This window comes from Sus scrofa, chromosome 17 (assembly GCF_000003025.6).
Source record: "Sus scrofa isolate TJ Tabasco breed Duroc chromosome 17, Sscrofa11.1, whole genome shotgun sequence".
NCBI lineage: Eukaryota > Metazoa > Chordata > Mammalia > Artiodactyla > Suidae > Sus > Sus scrofa.
In genome coordinates this window covers 45,330,200-45,345,341 of record NC_010459.5, presented here as the reverse complement: position 1 = coordinate 45,345,341, position 15,142 = coordinate 45,330,200, and the positions used below count along the sequence as shown (strand labels likewise).

At 43.8% G+C, this 15,142-nt stretch overlaps 1 protein-coding gene across 13 annotated transcripts in view; it reads left to right on the top strand.

Moving 5' to 3' along the window:
* PTPRT (protein tyrosine phosphatase, receptor type T) overlaps nucleotides 1–15,142 on the top strand; it is a 1,163,284-nt gene that overhangs the window by 535,481 nt on the left and 612,661 nt on the right. For all 13 annotated transcript variants that reach the window (XM_021078123.1, XM_021078122.1, XM_021078115.1 and 10 more), the window contains exon 7: nucleotides 5,332–5,625. In XM_021078123.1, the coding sequence (XP_020933782.1) occupies nucleotides 5,332–5,625 (294 nt within the window). The remainder of the gene's footprint in view (nucleotides 1–5,331; nucleotides 5,626–15,142) is intronic.

Genomic DNA, 15,142 nt, shown 5'->3' with positions numbered 1-15,142 from the left:
AGCCCTCCATGAAAAGGAAGATGGATGTGAAAACATGGTCCATGCCGTGGCCTGTGATGTGTGCAGTGTTTGTGTTCCTCCTACCCCTAATCCATGTATTGAAGCCCTAACCCCAATGTGATGGCATCAGGAGGTACAGCATTTGGAAAGGGATTAAAGTTAGAGGTAGTCATGGGTAGAGAGCCTCTATTAGGAGACTGATGCCTTTATGGAGAGAAGACCCCAGCATCATGTGATGACATGACAAGAAGGCAGCAAGCCAAGGAAAGGGTCCTCACCAGGCACTGAATCTGCCAGCACCTTGATCTTGGACTTCCCACCCGCCTGTCCGGTGAGAGAGACATGTCTGTGGTTTAAGCCACCCAGTCTAGGGTATTTTGTTGCAGCTGCATGAGCTACTGAGACAGCCTCTGTGAAAGGTTTCCTCCCCTTAAGATATAATATTTCATGGGCAGTATCATGTCTTTTCCTTTCAATTTTTCAGCCCAGATGCTGCATCTATGAATGTGCCGGGAAGGTCACAGTCATGGGAACCTAGATGTTTCTCTGGGGTGATCCTGAGCAAATCTTAGCATGTTTATTTTTACCCAAAGGTATGGGGACCTGAGAGCCTGGGCGTACTAGGTCTGTGGCCCTTACATCAAGTTCCATTTCCTTCCATAATTGTGTCCTTAGCCTCTAGCCCTTTCAACAAAGAGTGCCTTCAGGGTTCTAGAGAAGTGTAAGCTTAGGGCGTGTGGTCTTTTGGCAGGATCTCTGTGAATTTCCTTGATTCTCAGCATAGGCTCTTGAAGGGACCGTGCTGGGGCTTCAGAAGGGTTCATGAATTCCTGAAATGGTGTGCAGAACTCCAGGTAATATGCTTATGCACATTTTCCTGGAAAGAAAGTCTGGGATTGTTCACCACATTTTCATAAGGCCTATATATCCCCCCAAAGTTAAAAACTGCTGACATGGACTCCCTTTAATGTTCCTTCTGGTTAGTTGTTTAAACATCAGATGTACAAGAGGAGAGAAGGAGAGGCAGAAATGCTACCCAGGCCCTGAGTTCTGACACTGTCCACACTTGTTTCTAGCTCAACAGGCCATGGGCTCTCCCTGGGCTTTGATTTCCTTTCTCATGCCTCTGGTGGTTGGATTCAATGGCTTCATAGAGTTCTTGCCCTGTCTGGCTGAACAGTTCATCTCAGAGAGGAAAACTGATACACATAAACATAGTTTTTCTGTGCATTATTAAAAAAGGTGGTATTGGAGTTCCCCTTTTGGCTCATGGGGTGAGAACCTGGCTAGTATTCATGAGGATGTGGGTTTGATCCCTGGCCCCACTCAGTGGATTAAGGATCCAGTGTTGTCACAAGCTGTGGTGTAGGTCACAGATATGGCTTGGATCTGGTGTTGCTGTGGCTGTGGTGTAAGACAGTGGCTGTGTCTTCTGTTTGATTCCTAGCCTGGGAACTTCCATATGCTGTGGGTGTGGTCCTAAAATGAAAACAACAACAGCAAAAAGAAGGTGGTGCCTGCAAAAAAAAAAAAGTCATTCTGTGTCTCATCCTTACTTCTTTCTCTTTGAGCTGCTAGTCCATTTTCCTTCTAAAGAGTGCCAATCTTAAATCAATAAATTACTAAAAACAAAACAAAACAAAACAAAATGGTAATATGATGGGTTCTTGGTGCCAGCTACAGGAAACACTAGGATAGGCTTTGTGATATAATCTTGAGGAATCAGAGAGAAAGAGAGTTTGCACACGGACTTGTAAACTAGGAAATTATTCAAAGACATGGTTGCCAAGGGGGAGGGGGAGGGAGTGGGATGGACTGGGAATTTGGGGTTAATAGATGCAAACTATTGCCTATGGAATGGATAAGCAATGAGATCCTGCTGTATAGCACTGGGAGCTGTATCTAGTCACCTATGATGGAGCATGATAATGTGAGAAAAAAGAATGTATACATGTATGTGTAACTGGGTCACCTTGCTGTACAGTAGAAAATGGACAGAACACTGTAAACTAGCTATAATGGAAAAAAATAAAAATCATTATTTAAAAAAAAGACATTTATATCCTTAGGGGAATGTTTGTTACTTTACTGTATAATGCCATTTGCAGCAACATGGATTCCACTAGAGATTCTCATACTAAGTGAAATAAGTCAGAAAGAGAAAGACAAAAACCTATGATATCATTTATATGTGGAATCTAAAATATAGCACAGATGAACCTAACTACAGAACAGAGCAGGCTTGTGGTTGCCAGGGGCCGGGGGGAGGACATGGTTGGGCGTGGGGTGGACTGGGAGTTTGAGGTTAGTAGATGCAAAGTATTCCATTTAGAATGGATAGACAATGAGGTCTTTCTGTAGAGCAGAGGGAACCATATCCAACCACTTGTGATAGAACATGATAGAAGATAATATGAGAAAAAGAGTGTATGGATATGTATGACTGGGTCACTTTGCTGTGCAGCAGAAATTGATGGAGCGTTATAAATCAACCATAATTAAAAAAAATAAACTAAATGCATGAAAAGAAGACTAAACATCTAGGAAGACTGATGCTTTATTTTCTTTCAGGTGGTTAGCAATTTACTGCCAATGCCTGAAATAGAGGAGTGTAAAACCATGATGGAAAGTCAGTGGAAGAGAGCTTAATGTGGCCACTTGCTCACACCTTCAAGTACTGAAGGCTGCTGATCTTAATTCTGTCCAGGGCTGATCTGTGAATAATTATACTAAGGAATTGGGCAGAGTCATCACGGAGCTACAAAATATCACCCTTGGGGCCTCACTGGAGACTGATGGGAGCTCTGGAGAGTTGATAATGATGATCCGAGGGTCTGTATATTTAAAATGCACAGAGGATGAGCCCAGAAATTATCTGCCTGCCAACTTAACTTCTCTACCTGGAACAAATTATCCAAAAATCAATTTGCAAACACCTTTGAGATAACAAGGCCTTGAGTAATAACCTCCCTGGCTTTGTAAAGAAAAGCATCTAGCTTGACTAATCTGCTTCATTTCCTTCTCTGACCAAGTGGCAGACTATAATAGAGGCAATCGGAACTTGTCCCTTAAGATTTGCCTCGAGTTACACCGAGAAAATATTGTCCACCTCTGGTTTGTAGCGATTTTTCTGTTTCTGGAGAATCTTTGTTGCTGGATAATTAATTAGAAAGAAAACACTGAATGAGTCTTATCTATCCCAAAGCTCTCACTTGAGTTCCAAATGGAAACTTAGACCTGTCCAACCTACCTGAATAGCCCAGAGGGTCTCCAAAAGTTCTTGAACACAGCTACATTGTACCCTAACCCCAAATGTCTTCCCCACCCTTCAGTTCCTGGCTCCACTCCAAGCATCATTAAAGAATCCTTAACTTGTTCATACCCTCTGATAGATAAGTCCATTCCTGGAAGGTGGTCCTAAGAAAATAAGAAACAAAAAGCACTGGAGGAATTTCCATAGTGGCTCAGCAGGTTAAGAACCTGACTATATCCATGAGGATGCGGGGTTCGATCCCTGGCTTCGCTCAGTGGGTTAAGAATCTGGTGTTGCTGAAAGGTGCAGCCTAGTTCGAAGATGTGGCTGGGATCCCACACTGCTGTTGGGGGTATCATAGCTCTGGCAGGTGCAGCTCCGATTCCACCCCTAGTCTGAGGACTTCCATATGCTGCAGGCGCGGCCCTAAAAAGAAAGAAAGAAAGAAAGAAAAAAAAAGAGACTGGAGTCATTTGCACAAAGATATTCATTTTTTACCTTAGCAAAACTTGAGAGAACTCATGTGCCAATAATTGGAGCATAATTAGTGTGCTTATCGGATGTGTGCTCTATAACTGTTAAAGACAGTGATGGTAAAATCCACATAGGATATAAACAAAGTCCTTAGGATGTAATAAGTGAGGGAAGAAAAACGAATCTACATTGGGTCTATGGGTGACTGTAACCATGTGAAAAAGGTTTAAGTATATCTATCGAAGTTGGAATGGAACATGAAGAAATAAAAATGGCAGTTATATTCAGTTGTAGGGAAGGGGGACTGTTTTCTCATTTTCTTTATTGTGGTTTCACTGCTATTTTTTTTTTTTTGCTTCGAATAAAAATAAATGTATCTACTTTGATTTTTAGAAAATGGATATGGAAAGGCCATCAGCCTTCCAAGGGGAGAGCTGGTCTTGGAAGGCATGCAGTTGTGGGTTCCCTCCTGCCTTATCTGCTCCCTGTCTTGATTACTTGGGTTCTCAGGCTTTTTAATCCATCAAAATGGAGGTGATAATGCCCCATGGATTACACTAAGTAATGCATGTGAAATTTTCTGGTAAATACAGATAAAGTAAATGCTAATTTCTGCAGCTTTGCCAGGGACCTAAAAATTGCTGGAAAGAAGCCACCATTGGAGTTCCCATTGTAGCTCAGTGATAACGAACCCCATTAGTATCCATGAGGACTCCGGTTCAATCCCTAGCCCTGCTCAGTGGGTTAAGGGTCTGGCATTGCCATGAGCTATGGTGTAGGTTGCAGATGTGGCTTGGATCCCATGTTGCTGTGGCTGTGGTGTATGTCGGCAGCCACAGCTTCGATTTGACTCCTAGCCTGAGAACTTCCATATGCCTTGGGTGTGGCCCTAAAAAGAAAAAAGAAAGAAAGGGAGGAAGAACGAGGCCATTAATGCGTGTTGAAATTGTAGTCTTATTTAGGTGAAGATGAAGGACTTAATGGAAGAGCAATGGAAACCCATAGCAGATCCAAGATAACTCAGCATGAGTTTTCCCTTGACCCTTGATTCCCACTGGGGTCACTGGCCAGGGACACTCTCTGTGCTAGCGGGAACTGCTGGGAGGGAGGAGGAAGCTGAATTCTTGCTGTACCATCATCCTTTTGCTCCGTAGGCTCCTGTTACTATGTGGGGAGAATGTCCACTAACAACCTGTGTGTTCCTATGAAATAAATGTTTGTAAAATCCAGACCCCCCCCCCCCCGGGTTTTGAACCAAACTCTGCTTTAGTCAAGGCAGGTTCTTGTTTTGAGGATGGAAAACCAAATATTCACCTGCACAGCTTTGCTGGGTTCAGGAAAAAGCTTTTCCTCACAAATCACCTTCTTTCTTTCCCTTCTTCAAATGAAGGAGACTTGGAAGGCGTTGAATATCATTACTGAAGAAATACCGATTCAGGGGATCACATACAATTTGTTAATCAAAGGAGGACATGAATGGGTTGAGAAAGGGATCGGGGCTGTTTTCTGGGGCTGTCTGCAATCCTGTCCTCCGTCCTCCATGTTGGGGGTCTGCTCCGTAAACCCTTGGGGTCTGACGTCCTTTGCCGATTCCTGTCTTTCAGAGCCTCCCACGCCCATCGCCCCACCAGAGCTGCTGGCCGTGGGGGCCACCTACCTGTGGATCAAGCCGAATGCCAACTCCATCATTGGGGACGGCCCCATCATCCTGAAGGAGGTGGAGTATCGCACCACCACGGGCACCTGGGCGGAGACCCACATCGTCGACTCACCCAACTATAAGCTGTGGCATCTGGACCCCGATGTGGAGTATGAGATCCGGGTGCTACTCACACGGCCAGGGGAAGGGGGCACAGGACCTCCGGGGCCTCCCCTCACCACCAGGACCAAGTGTGCAGGTAGGACCCTTCTTCCTGGCTCAATGTGAGAGCTTGGATGGTTGCTGTGAGGTGTCCTCTTGACCTTCTGTGATGGTTGTTCCTAAACGTGGATGTGAGTGTGCTTCCTGGGGTGGTGGAGAAACAGGCAGGGTTTTGGTCTTGCCTCAGAGGACCTCCTGGCTCTGGTGGCATCTCTGAGGACCTCCTGGTTTCAACTGTGATTCTAAGAACCACCTGACTATACCTGTGCCATGGAGAGGTTCCTGGTTCTGACAGTCTTTCTAGAAGGACACTGGTTCGCCCTCTCCCAGGGTTCCTTGTGCCATTGGTGCATCTGAGGACTCTTGGCTCTGTGTCTCTGAGGGCTCCTGGGCCTGTTTCTCTGAGGTCTACTAGTTGTGTTTCTGGGGGCTCTGGGCTCTGACTATGTGCCCTGAGGCCTCATTTGGACTACATCTGAATGCATCTGGTTCCTATTGCCTACCTAATGTGTTTAGGCTTTTATTTTTGTCCCTGAGGATCCCTGGACTGTGTCTGTGACCCTGATGAGCTCTTGGCTTTAACAATTTTCCTGAGGGCTCCTGGGTCTAGTTCTGTCTCTGAGGGGCTTCTGGTGTCAGCTGCATCTTGAGTGCCTCATGGCTCTGAAAGTGTCTCTCAGTGGAGTCTGGAAATGCCTTAGTCCCTGAGAGCCTTCTGGCTCTGTGTCCCTTGGAGGCTTCTGGCATCTACCTAAGAGTCTGGGTTGAAACTATCCCTCTAAGAATCCTCCAAATTTTGCATCCTTTCAGGCTCCTGGCTCAGTTCCTTCTAGTTGGGCTCCAACTGTTTCTCTGAGGTTCCTGGATGCTGCTTAAGAGTTTTCTGGCTGGGACTGTGTCTGGGAGGTTTCTTTGTATCCATCTATACACCCAAGAGCTCTGTGCTTCTGTGGTGTTTCTAATAAGGGGTATTGGCTGGGATTGTACCTCTGAATGTACCCCTGAGATGTTCTAGCTGTGAATGCAACTCAAGAAATTAAAATGACTCAGTGTTTTGTGGGTGTTTTTTGTTTGTTTTGGGTTTTTTTTTTTTTTTTGGAAATTACATTACTTATTTTAACTCATTTTTCCAAAGTAACCATTCCATACAAGTACTTTTATTCATATATAAATGAAAATATCTGGACTCGGTATTTGCAAACAGTTTATCCAAAGTCATCAAACTGGCCAGCAGCACACTTGGGATCTGCACCCAGGTTTTCTGACTCCATTGCTCTTGAGCATTGGTCATACTCTGATGAATAAATAGCTGTGCACCATTGCTGTGGTCTATGGAGCCGGGGGTATTTCTGTGGGGGATTGGGGATGTGGCACCCTAGGCCCATGGCTTCTGAGGGGAAAGGAGTCCCTGACAGCTTCTGGGGGCAGGGGGTAGAGGGACCCATTCACACAGCGATTTCCATGGAACAAAGTGAAAAGTAGGGAGTTCTCTGGTGGCCCAGTGGGTGAAGGATCTGGCGTTGTCACTGCAGTGGCTCAGGTGGCTGTTGTGGCGGGGATTTGATCCCCAGCCCTGAAATTTCTTCATGCTACAGGTGCAGCCAAAAAAAAAAAAAAAAAGGTATGTTATAATGCAATATACATGTACCTAAAAATCACTGCAGTATTCAAAGTTCTGCAGTAACACTGACCAGGTTCATGGGGAGAAGTAGGGTTGGGGCACAACACTTATCAGTGAGCACCAAAAAAGGAGGGGAACCTAGTAAAAAATGGTGGCACAGTTGTGCACATGTCTGTGGTTAAAATGGACATAAATGCTATGATAAAAATGGAATGTTACCTAAAGTCCTAAAGTTTGCTTTGGAAGTGGGTGTCAGAAAGGCTATAGCCTGTGTGCTGCTGTGCAGGGGTAAAGGAGGGCTGCCTAAAAGGTGCTGTGAGTTGTGACACCACGTGCAGATCGATGTGTCTCGTAACACACGGTGAATGAAGGTCGACTGTTTGAGGTGAATGTGTCGTGTGTGGTCCTACCTGGCTCGGTCCAGCTGGGTGCACGTCTCTGCTTCACTCCTCTTTCTGTGTATGAAATCACACCTAGCAAATGTGAAGTCCAGGTTATACTCAACTCGTTTCCTAATATATCCATCATGTTGGGAGATATCTGCATCATTAAAACACACCTTACAGCAGAATCAACTGTAACCATTCTTAAGTATCTCAGTAGCGTGTTTCGGTAGCATGGAACCCAAAGTTAGTCTTTATGTCACATGGGAATGTTCCTTTGAATGTTATTGAACCACTAGGATACATGGAGATGCCATTTTCTTGATTAGTTTCAAAAAACAGGCCATTGGTAAAATTCCTCATTGGAACCTGCTTATACAGCTTACTGCTTTAAAGAGACATAAGGGTATGTTATTAAACCAGGTAATACCTTATCTCAGCTTTGCAATTCAATATTCATCCGTAAAAATAATTGATTTGATCCTGCCAATGAGACTTTTCTTTTTCCAGGGTTTTTGATCTTTATAAATGATCTTCAGAGTGCTTTAGCAGCCCCCATGGACTTATTTGCTGATGATCATATAATACATTTTGAAATTCAGTCACGAGATGATCATCTCAATAAAAATTTACAGTCTATTGCAAATGGTTGGTACGACTGTGTAATGGATTTTACATGTTGAAAACACAATTGTCTGACTATCACTATAAAAATTATGAGCTGAAATGCTGTTTGTGGTTTTATATTTCAAAAAAAATGTTGGTGTTTAAGTACGTTATGCCTAAAATTTTGAATAACCCACATTTTACAAAATGTGTCATCAAAAAGATAATTTTCTTTTCCACATTGCTACTGATAGTAGAATGTTCTTTGCCTCATAATTAAGTTTTAAGAGAATTCTAGGGCTGATAGCCATTTGTGGAGGCTGTTTATTGGGGTTGGGAGCCTGAATGTTTTTCCCCCTTTCTCTGTTCTATTATTAATCTCACTGGAAATGTACTCATTATTTTACAAAACAGAAAATGAGAGTGTGTGGAATGTGCAAGGTATAATTTCTGCCCAGAGGAATTTACAGGCTGGGTTGAGATTCCAGCAAAACAGCAAAAGGGTACAACGTAAAGTCGAGTATTGCAGTAGCCTAGTTGGTAGAGAAAAACAGTGTCGGCGTGGAAAGAGCAATGCTGTTAACAGTGACCTAGAGCAGTGGTTCTCCAAGTGCGGTTCCTGGAGCAACAGCATCAGCATCACCAGTGGACCAACAGCAGCAGCGTCACCTGGGGATGTGTTAGAAATGCAAATTCTCAGGCCCTATCCCCTGACCTACTGAAATCAGAAATGCTGGGAGTGGAGCCTGGGCATCTATGCCACAAGGAGCTCTCTGAATGATGCTGATGCACACCCACACTTAAGAACCACTAATGTATGGTGACACACCTGGATGCCACTTTGGTAGCATGCCCAATTATATTGCTTGATCCTTGAGGCAGCTTTGAGAGGTAGATGGGGAAAACAACAACAACAACAACAACAAAAAACTGAGGCACAGAATCATCAGACCCAGCTCACACATCTGTTATATTCTTACAGCTAAATCTCTTGGCCTGAGGAACTCTCTATCACATGGTTTTGATGGAGTTTCCTCTGCAAACGAGGATGGGACTGAGTGATAGAGACTGGTAACCATGGAGACCCCCAAAGTGTGCATGACTACTGCACCCTGCAGCTGTTGTCCTATTCGTCAAACATCTGCTGAGTCCCTTCCATGTGCCAAACTCTGTGCCAGGTACTAGTGGCAGAGACACACAGCTGGAAGCAACAGGCTTGGGTATCAGGAAGAAGATACCAGGGGGCCCAATTCAGCAAGAGCAAGTGGAGGTCTGCCAGGTCACTGAGCAGATAGATCCTTGGGGCACTGGGAACAGTATCTAACTCTTCATGGGAGAGATTGTCAATGGCTGAACTATAGAGCAGCTCCAGCCCAATAGCCTGGAGTTCAGATTAAGACTTTTAGCCAGTTAAGCTGGAGCATAGACAGACTGATCAGATAGGAGTCTAGGAGAAGAGAGCCGAAGATGACATCCTCAGGCTTCTGCTTTGGGTGCCTGGGAGACAAGTGACGGGGCTCTTTTCTGAGATGGAAAATGCAGAAGAGGGGTTTAGGGACAAGAAGGCCGGTCCAGGTTTGAATACATTGTGTTGGAGGTGGTGCCCGGCAGATGATGGCATATGCCAATCAGAAGAGACCAGCAGATGGCCTCTGCTTCTTCCATGAGAATTACCTGACTGCACCTGGATGCTAAAATCAAAAGGACTTCTTAGTACCAGTGAAAGCAATTTCTCTTTCTTCATGCTATTCTCTTGAGATGCTTCATTCATTTCTTTCTTCCTGTATTCCTTTTGCTCAATTTAATCATTCACCATCCTTCATGTGATACAGGCCTGGGGAGTAAACATGGGAATGTATATCAAAGTGCTTTGAAAAGCTCACAGTGCTCTTTATTTTTTTTATTTTTTTATAGAATAAAATACATACATTTACACACAATTACATTCACACAGATTATTATAACATGGATCTTAAGAAACAGATTAAGTGACTCCCACTGGAGAAGTGGAATGGAAAATATGCTGAGACCAATGTACTTTATCCCAATTTTATGGCTTTCATCTTTACTACTTAGTTTTATCTATTACATTTCAATTTTTCTTTAAAAATTAGCATTATATTAAATTGTTATATTATGCAACTAAAATTTATAAAGAAGAAAGCCTTATATACCATTAAATATTTTATATAGCATAGTAAAAAGAATAACAACTGGTAAGCATAGCAAAAATAATACACCCTCTGAAAATAAGTAAAATATAAAATGCATAAGTTGGTTAAAAAACAGTGTAACTATAAATATGTCTTCACAATTTGTTCCATCTCATTGATTCTTCAATAAAGTCATTACACCATTCTAGGTGATGTGATAAACAAGACATTATAGACTTTACATTGTACCATGGAGAGAAATGGTTATTAATAATACAATTATAGAGCTGTATTATTTAATTGTATAGTGGCATTATTTAATTATAATTATCATAAGTTCTTTGATGGAGAGGAGATCAGAATCAGATCTAAGAAGACTTCAGCATTCCAAGAATGATGTCAAATGACCCCCTTCATGGTGGATTATGCACTTATTTACTATGAGATATATTTCTTCTCCAGAGATTCCTTGTTTGTTTATCAATTGTAGATTTTTGGTTTGCAGTTATTCTGAAGTTTTGATGTAAGAGTCTATATGTATATGAGATTGTTTTAAGTTGTTGTTCTCTTAATTGCAATTTCATCTCCAGTGTCCCGCATTTATACCCACCTCTTCTCATGATTTCTGATTTTGATGGTATAATTGTGCATGGATGATTTCGTATCTTTACTGTATATGTACCTTTACTGGTGAACCTTGTCATTTGTGGAATTTTTGTTTCCTGTTGCTGATCTTTTCTTTCCTGCCTAGAGAAGTTCCTTTAGTATTTGTTGTAAGGCTGGTTTAGTGTTGCTGAATTCTCTCAGCTTTTGCTTATCTGAGAAGGTTTTTATTTCTCCTTCAAATCTGAATGAGAGCCTTGCTGGGTAGAGTCATCTTGGTTGGAGGTTTTCTTCCTTTCATCACGTTAAGTATATCATGCCACTCCCTTCTGGACTGCAGAGTTTCTGCTGAAAAATCTTCCGATAACCTTATTGGGGTTCCCTTGTATGTTACTTATTTCTTTTCCCTAGCTGCTTTCAAGATTTTCTCTTTGTCTTTCATTTTGGTCAGTTTGATTATTATGTGTCTCGGTGTGTTCCTCATTGGGTTTATTTTGTATGGTACTCGTTGTGCCTCCTGGATTTGAGTGATTCCTTTCCCATGTTAGGGAAATTTTCGGCTATTATCTCTTGGAATATTTTTTCTGTCCCCTTCTCTCTCTCTTCTCCTTCTGGCACCCCTATAATACGGATGTTGGTGTGTTTAACATTGTCCCAGAGTTCCCTGAGACTCTCTTCATTTTTTTTCAATCTTTTTTCTCTTTTCTGTTCTGCATCCATAATTTCTTCTAATCTGTCCTCCACCTGCTTATTCGTTCTTCTGCCTCCTGTATTCTGCTGTTAGCTGCTTCTAGTGAGTTTTTTATTTCAGCTATTGTATTTTGCATCTCTTCTTATTTAAGCTTTATATCTTGTATCTCTTTGGTTAGTGTTTCCTGTAAGTTATCCATCTTTGCCTCCAGTTTATTTCCAATGTCTTGCATCATCTTCAGCATTGACAGTCTAAAGTCTTTTTCCTGGAGGCTGAGAATCTCCTCATTGCTTAGCTGATTTTCTGGGGTTTTTCCTTTCTCCCTCATCTGAGTTACAGTTCTCTGTCTTTTCGTTTTTATAGGTTTTTGGTGTGGTGACCTTTTTATAGATAATAGAGCTGTAGCCTCTCTTACTTCTGGTGTCTGCCCCCCTTGTGGCTGAAGTCGGTGTGGGGGGCTTGCTGTAGGCTTCCTGATGGGAGGGGCTGATGCCTGCCCACTGGTAGGTGGAGCTGATTCCTGTCCCTCTGGTGGGTGGGGCTTAGTCTCTGAATGGGATTAGGGGCTGCTGTGTGCCTGAGGCTCTTTAGGTAGCCTGTTTACTGAGGGGTGGGGCTGTGATCCCACCTGGGTTGTTGTTTGCCCTGGGGCTTCTCAGCACTGACTGACAGGTGGGGCCAGATTTTCCCAAAATGGCCCCCTCCAGAGAAAGGCAACTGCTGAATATTCCTGAGAGCTTTGCCTTCAATGTCCTTCCCTCACAACAAGCCACATTCACCCCTGTTTTCCCAGGATGACCTCCAAGAACTGCAGTCAGGTTTGACCTAGGTTCCTGTGGAGACCTCACTCTGCTGTGGAACCTAGTGCATGTGAAAGTCTGTGTGCGCCTTTTAAGAATGGGGTCTCCATTTCTCCCAGTCCTGTGGAGCTCCTGCGCACAAGCCCCACTGGCCTTCAATGCCAGATGCTCCAGGGGCTCTTTCTCCCAGTGACAGATCCCAGCACGTGAGGGTTTGATGTGGGGCTCAGAACTCTCACTCCTGTAAGTGAGTCTCTGTGAACCAGTTAGTTTTCAGTCTGTGGAGCTTCCCACCCGGGAGGTATGGGGTTGTTTATATCATGAAATCACCCCTCCTACCTGTGGATGTGGCCTCCTCTCTTTCTTCTGGAGGAGGGTATGGGTTTCCGGTCCATTTGGGTGGAGATTGCTCAGTCTTTAGTTGTGAATTTTGTTGTTTTTAGGAGAGGAGTTGAGCTCCAGTCCTTCTATTCCGCCATCTTAATCCCGTCTCCACAGTGCTCTTTAGATGCCTGTAATGAAACAAATCATTCTTGCTATTATTGTCGTGGATATTATGATTGCGAATCATGATGTCAAAACAGGAAGTCTTGTCCATTTCTCTGGACTGACTGGCGAATTGGAATAGTGGGCCATATGTTTTTCTTATGTTTCATCATCCCATGGGAAATCCCATTTCACAACACAATGATCATATTGTCGCCTGGACTCTCAGAGGTTGTCTGGTCTAGAACAGCCGGTGGTTTTCTCTGGCAACCCCCAGTGGTGGACAACCCATCAGAGGAGTTGGATCCTAGACTGGCTCTATGGTGCCCACCAAGTCTCACCTTGAATGCCACCTCTGATGGGATGCCTGTGTCCTCCTGTGAAAGACCAAGTCACTGGTGGAGATCCTGGGTGGTTACTTTTCTTTGCTATCCAGTGTTAGCTTGGTTATCATAAAACGCTGAATGAGGTCCTGTGAGGGAGCAAAGAGGATCCATTAGCAATGAGATCCTGCTGTGTAGCACTGGAAACTATGTCTGGTCACTTATGATGGAGCATGATAATGTGAGAAAAAAATGTATACATGTATGTGTAACTGGGTCACCATGCTGTATAGTAGAAAATGGACAGAACACTGTAAACTAGCTATAATGGAAAAAAAAATAAAAATCGTTTTTAAAAAAGTGTAGGGGCAGTTGGTAGGCTATTAGCATCAACTGACTGGAGTCTATAAAGAGAACCAAGGGCCATGCATTGGGACTGAAAGCCAATAACTGGGGAAGGCAGGCAAGAAGATGAGAGAGGCAGGCACCATAGCGGTCCAACTTGGCCCTGCATCTTTTCTGCAGGTACCACTTTTAATGGCCCGAGCACCTGTTTATTGATGTCTCAAAATGATCACCCAGAATCACACAGAAGAACCTCTCCCTCATTTTTACCCAAATCTGTCTCCCTACAACACTTACTTAGGGAGCCTGGTTTTACTCTCAGGTGACAAATTCCTCCTGATTTCAGAAAGAGGTCTTTAGCTACCTAATGGTGTCTCTCTTATGCTCCAGAAATCTCTCTCCCCCTCAAAGCCCTGCTTGATACAGATCCTGGGCAGCTCTCTTCACAGGGCGGTAACGGAGTCACACATCATCAATCCAGCAAGCCAGGTGATCTGACACCCCCGTAATTGCTTACTCTCATAAATCAAAGGGTCCTTTGCCTGGGAACCCACTTCATCGTGGTCTCACGGAATTCAGGCTCTCCAAGTGAAAAGCGGCTTGATACAGCCAGGCACGAGACACACACTGCTGATTTTGAGGGGCCTCCTCCTGTCCTCTCCACCTGAGGGTTGATTGCACATTCTATTTTATTTACATATTTATGGATTTCTACTTGATGTGATGTCTACCTCTCTTTTCTCCAAGGGGATAAAAAAAAAAAAAAAATAGAGAGAGAGAGAGAGAAATTCCAATTGCTGGGCTCAATGAAGTGAGAGTAGTCATTAGAATTTAGGGAGAAGAATAGGGGCTTTAGAGCTAAAAAGATTCTGATTTCTATTTCAAGCTGGCACTTGCTGGCTGGGTGAACATGGACGAATGAGACTTCACTTGTTGGTGCCTCAGTTTCTTTTCTACCATTTCATTGTGAAGCTTTAGTGACATAACTTATCTGCCTACCTGAGAAGCCAGGACGTAGCACCCCACCTCCACCTCCCCCGACCAGTTTTTGTTTGTTTGTTTGTTTGTTTGTTTGTTTTTGCTATTTAGGGGCACACCCATGGCATATGGAAGTTCCCAGGCTAGGGGTCAAATTGGAGCTGCAGCCACCAGCCTACATGACAGTCGCAGCAGTGCAGGATCCAAGCTGCATCTGTGACCTACACCACAGCTCGTGGCAACAACCAGATCCTTAATCCACTGACTGAGGCCAGGGATCGAACCTGAGTCCTCATGGATACTAGTTGGGGTCATTACCATTGAACCACCATGGGAACTCCTAGGAGCCCCTTTTAACGAACATTGATTTAGAAATGATGTCAGGAACGGAAAGAGTTCCCTCACTGCCTCATGATGGACCCTGCTGTCGAGATTTCTACAGCTTCTACTCTCTTTACTTTCTCAGTGGTAGATTCATGCAGAAGCTCTGACGAGTGGCTGTGTAGGTGTTCTGGAACCTTTGATGTGTGGTGGCCGGGCCTAGAGGTGGCTGCAGTGGTGCCTG